The sequence below is a fragment of the Humulus lupulus genome, chromosome 1 (assembly GCF_963169125.1).
Source record: "Humulus lupulus chromosome 1, drHumLupu1.1, whole genome shotgun sequence".
NCBI lineage: Eukaryota > Viridiplantae > Streptophyta > Magnoliopsida > Rosales > Cannabaceae > Humulus > Humulus lupulus.
This window is the reverse complement of record NC_084793.1, coordinates 173,295,591-173,300,290: the sequence shown is the minus strand read 5'-3', so window position 1 is coordinate 173,300,290 and position 4,700 is coordinate 173,295,591. Positions and strand designations below refer to the sequence as shown.

Below are 4,700 nucleotides of genomic sequence, written 5' to 3'. Positions count from 1 at the left end.
GGTGTTTTAAGATTTATTAAATTTAACTGTTTTGTGACTATATAACTGTGAGGATATTATTGTTTTATGTATAATTATAGATCATTATACTTTTATCACTAATATTTTTATATATAATTATAGAAGTTAATCCATTATCTTTGGACTTATAATATTATGATATTATTTATTATAAACTAAATTATCATTTATAAGATTATTTTTCAATATAGGTCAAAGTTTGACATTTGACCACCTAAATTATAGATATTACATATATATGTCATAGCTTAGGGCTATGGTGGTCACATTATGTCAATCACCACCAACTTATTGAAAATATTAAAATTTGATTCTTGAACAAATTAGATATCTTATATGATTAAAATAAAAATATTTTGGTTTTGTAAAATAAAGTATAAATATTTTGGCAATAATATCAAAATAGGTGTAAAGTGGTATTGGACCACCAACCTATTGAAAATAGGTGTATTTGTCCTACTTTAATTTGTAGCCAAAATATTTTTTTTGATTATATTCTATATAAAGGCTATATATTACCTCCATCTTAGATATATTGATAATATCAAAATCACAAACTAAAACCATTATATGTAGTTGACTAAAATGGTCCGAAATCTGACGAAACTTAAACATGCACTAAAAATGAAGTAGCTTTTTTATACCATATCTTACGTACAATTTCACATATAAAACATCTTTCCTTCCCTATGTTTTCTGAAATAATATATATCGTTTACAAACATATATACATAAACACATGAGTTTTCGATTGTAATTAATAAGCGTTTTTAGTGTTGCGTTTCTAAAGTATAGGCGTCATATATAATTATATATATATATATTAAAGCAATGTAAAACTAAAGGTTACGAGTATATAAAAGTCACATGCCTATGGTTCATATATGATTTTTCATTTTTTTTTCTGTTGGGTTGTACATATATATGATTTAAACGTATGATAGCCAACTTGTATGTATACGTAAGACATGATATCATGGTATGTCAAAAACTTTTGATAAAATGTGGCGTTCTTTCATCGGATTGTTTTCCTAGAACACAATCATCCATCATCTTATCATTCTAAGGTTAGTCATCAACACCCACCAAACTTGGGTGACCCAAATCATGTGTCTTTTACTCGACAACGACAAATCTTACATATAAAACACACACTTATAATATATATATAAATAAATATTAATATAGTAGCCTTGAAAATTAACCAAAATAATACTACGTACTCAATAAAAACCGAGGAAAAAAAAGTGTGATAATATTTGAGCTTAAAAATCTTACCTCCCTTTCTTTTCCCACCAACCCACACGCATTGGCTACTGGTAAACAAACGCTGATCTCTCAACATCACTCCATTCACGCTCGAAGTTGGTAATACGTTTTCATGTTATTATTGTTACTTCATTTGAATTACTTCAACAAAAATAGCTAATATTATAAACAATAATCAATTACATATTATTATTTTTTTATATAAAAAGTATTACACTCTTCAATTTATTATTCCTTGTAATAATATATTTAGATGAGTTTTCTGAAATTAACTTTTTTCTAGCAAGCCGTCTAACTTTGAACACACCGTTACACTTTTATCTTTCATATAAGGCATCCTCATGTAGTCCTTATTAGATTCATAACCCAAATACCTCATTTCTTTCGCCTCTTGTCTTGTCTTGAAATATTATTAATATTATTGTTAGTAGGGAATTGTAGTAACGTAACCAAAAATGGGAAGAACTTCAGCTCATTTATTATCAGTATTATCAATCCTTTCACTTCTGGCTCTGCTGTCCTTGTTTGTTCTTCCGGTATATTCAACTTCAAGACAAACTCTTCATCATCAAACGACGGCCAAGAAAACCGGCTTTCGGGTCACGCTCCATCACGTCGATCATGGCATGAACTTGACAAAGCTTGAACGTCTTCAGCGGGGAATCAAGCGCGGTAAGCACAGGGTGCAGAGGCTTAATGCCATGGTGTTGGCGGCCAAATCCGATTCATCATCGTCGTCGTCGGTGTTTGAATCCCCCGTACGAGCTGGGAACGGCGAGTTCTTAATGCAGCTATCCATAGGAACCCCGCCGAACGCTTTCTCCGCCATAATGGACACCGGCAGTGACCTGATATGGACGCAGTGCTTACCTTGTGAGACCTGTTTCGATCAACCCACGCCCATTTTTGACCCGAGAAACTCTTCCTCCTTCTCTAAGCTCTCGTGTTCGAGCCAGCTATGTGAGGCCCTTCCGCAATCAACGTGCAGCGACGGCTGCGAGTATTTCTACGGCTACGGAGATTACTCTTCCACTCAAGGTGTTTTAGCAACAGAAACTTTTGCATTCGGCGATGATGTCAAGGTTTTGGTCAATGGTATCGGGTTTGGATGCGGCGGAGATAACGAAGGAGACGGGTTCAGCCAAGGCGCGGGCCTCGTGGGGCTCGGACGTGGGCCGTTGTCTCTAGTTTCGCAGCTGAAGGAGCCCAAATTCTCTTACTGCTTGACCTCCATGGACGACACCAAAACGAGCTCACTGTTGATGGGGTCATTAGCGAGCGTGAACACCACGTCTTTTGGCGCTAAAGTCACCACCCCTTTGATGAAAAACCCATCACAGCCATCTTTTTACTATCTTTCCCTTGAAGGGATATCAGTAGGAGGCTCTCTCCTATCCATCGAGAAAGACACTTTTGCCCTCCAAAAAGATGGTAGTGGAGGGCTAATCATAGACTCTGGAACAACCATTACATATCTTGAAAAGAAAGCTTTTGATATTGTCAAGGAGGAATTCACTTCCCAGATAAACCTTCCAGTGGACAAAACGGGTTCGCAAGGTTTGGATCTTTGCTTTAACTTGCCAAAGGATTCTACGTCAGTTGAAGTTCCCAAGTTGTCGTTTCATTTCAAAAACGATGCCGTTTTGGAACTTCCACCGGAAAACTACATTCTGAGTGACTCGACATTAGGAGTTCTTTGCTTGGCTCTGGGGTCCTCTAGTGGTATGTCCATCTTTGGCAATATTCAGCAACAGAATTTACTTGTCGTTCATGATCTTTCTAAGGAAACATTGTCGTTTGTTCCCACGCAGTGTGATCAACTGTGATAAATCTAATATCTGTGTACTATATTGTATGCTTTGTCGTATGAATTTTTTTATTAATATGAATTTTGTTATAATTGGACAATTAATCAAGCACTACAAATATCAAATTCTAATAGTATATGTATGTTTTTGTATATGATAGTGTTTTTTAATTTTTTTTTTTCATTTAAAAGGATATAGATCTTCTAGATGAACAATGTGTTAAACATTTGAACCTTTTATTCTAATTTTCCTTTATATGAAAGAAAAAATAGATATGTGCTAAACAAATTCCTAGTGATATAATAAGCACGTTAGCATAAGGGGATGATGTTCGAGTTTGTATTCTATGTTCCATTTGTTATATATCTCCGACCAATAATAAAAATAGCTAGAACAACTCAATTAAAACATTATTTAATTAAGTTATTTATTTTAAATATAAGAATAGGACAAAAAAAAATTCAAAGCCTTTGAGAAGTTATCTCTATTAAAGAAAAATATGGAATATAAGGCTTTGCGTGTAATCAAATGTCCCATTATGAATTCTTACCTTTTAGAGAAAATACTATTTATCTAGGGTTTGCTCAACTTCCTAACCACTTAGATGTGAGTTTATAATAATTATTACCTGAAGACCAAGAGTATCGATCTTTCCGCAATCATAAAATTCATATTAAAAAAAAAAAAAAAAAAAATCCATTATGCAAATCAAAAAATTTACTTCTATTGTATGATATTTTGTTACAAATTTAAAAGAGAACTAAACCATATCAAATATTGATGAAAATATATATGGTGTCACATTGCAGGGAGACGAAATCAAAGGACCATGAGGCCCCAATGAACTCTAACCTTGTTAAATCAATGGTGGAGATCGAATTCAAATTTTATAACTCATTATTAAATCTTGTATTATTTTATTCTTTTTTAAAAATATCAATTAGGTTTGCCGAATTATTAAAATAATTAATAAACCAACTTAGGTTTGCCAAATTATAAAAATAATCAATAAACCAAGTAAGGCTTGCCAAATTATTAAAATAAGCAACAAACCAACTTAGGTTTGCAAAATTATCAAAAAGAACAATAAACCATAGTTTATAATTGTCCTATTAATTCTAAAATTACCATTGAAAATTAATCCAAAACATAGAATTAATTTGTTCTAATCAATTATTAGGTCCAACTAAAAAGAATAACCTAATACAATTATGTCCAACTTAGGTAAATGAGTCTTAACAATTCGAGTTTGGATGGAGGAGAACTAGGTTCAGTATGTCGTACTCACTACTAAGGCTCCCTAACTTCCACACAAAACCCAAAAATACAGGAATTGGAACATTTGTTTTATTAATTGTTATTCAAGTGGTTAAGTTCAATCTAGTAATGCAAAGCAAATAGGCCTTCACAAGTGGAACCACCTACAAGAGAGGAATTTAAACTTTACATGTTCAATTGGGCCCAAATAAAACATAACATTTTATGAAAGTTTTATTTGAGTTTTCCCACGTTTTTCAAAACAAAAATTAGGTCATCACTATACTTATATTTAAAGCTCAAATGCAAAAAATAACTTAATATTGATGATTGATATGTTAATAA

General features: G+C 32.7%; 1 protein-coding gene across 1 annotated transcript; it reads left to right on the top strand.

Annotated features, from left to right (window-relative positions):
* The first annotated feature begins 1,505 nt into the window (after positions 1-1,505).
* Positions 1,506-3,250, top strand: LOC133800520 (aspartic proteinase nepenthesin-1). Its single transcript, XM_062238509.1, has one exon. It carries the CDS (start codon positions 1,746-1,748, stop codon positions 3,114-3,116), a length of 1,371 nt encoding a protein of 456 aa, XP_062094493.1. The 5' UTR covers positions 1,506-1,745; the 3' UTR covers positions 3,117-3,250.
* The last annotated feature ends 1,450 nt before the right edge of the window (positions 3,251-4,700 follow it).

Bases quoted from the DNA above. Each gene is read 5' to 3' on its own strand.
- LOC133800520 (XM_062238509.1), top strand. From the start codon at position 1,746: ATGGGAAGAACTTCAGCTCATTTATTATCAGTATTATCAATCCTTTCA.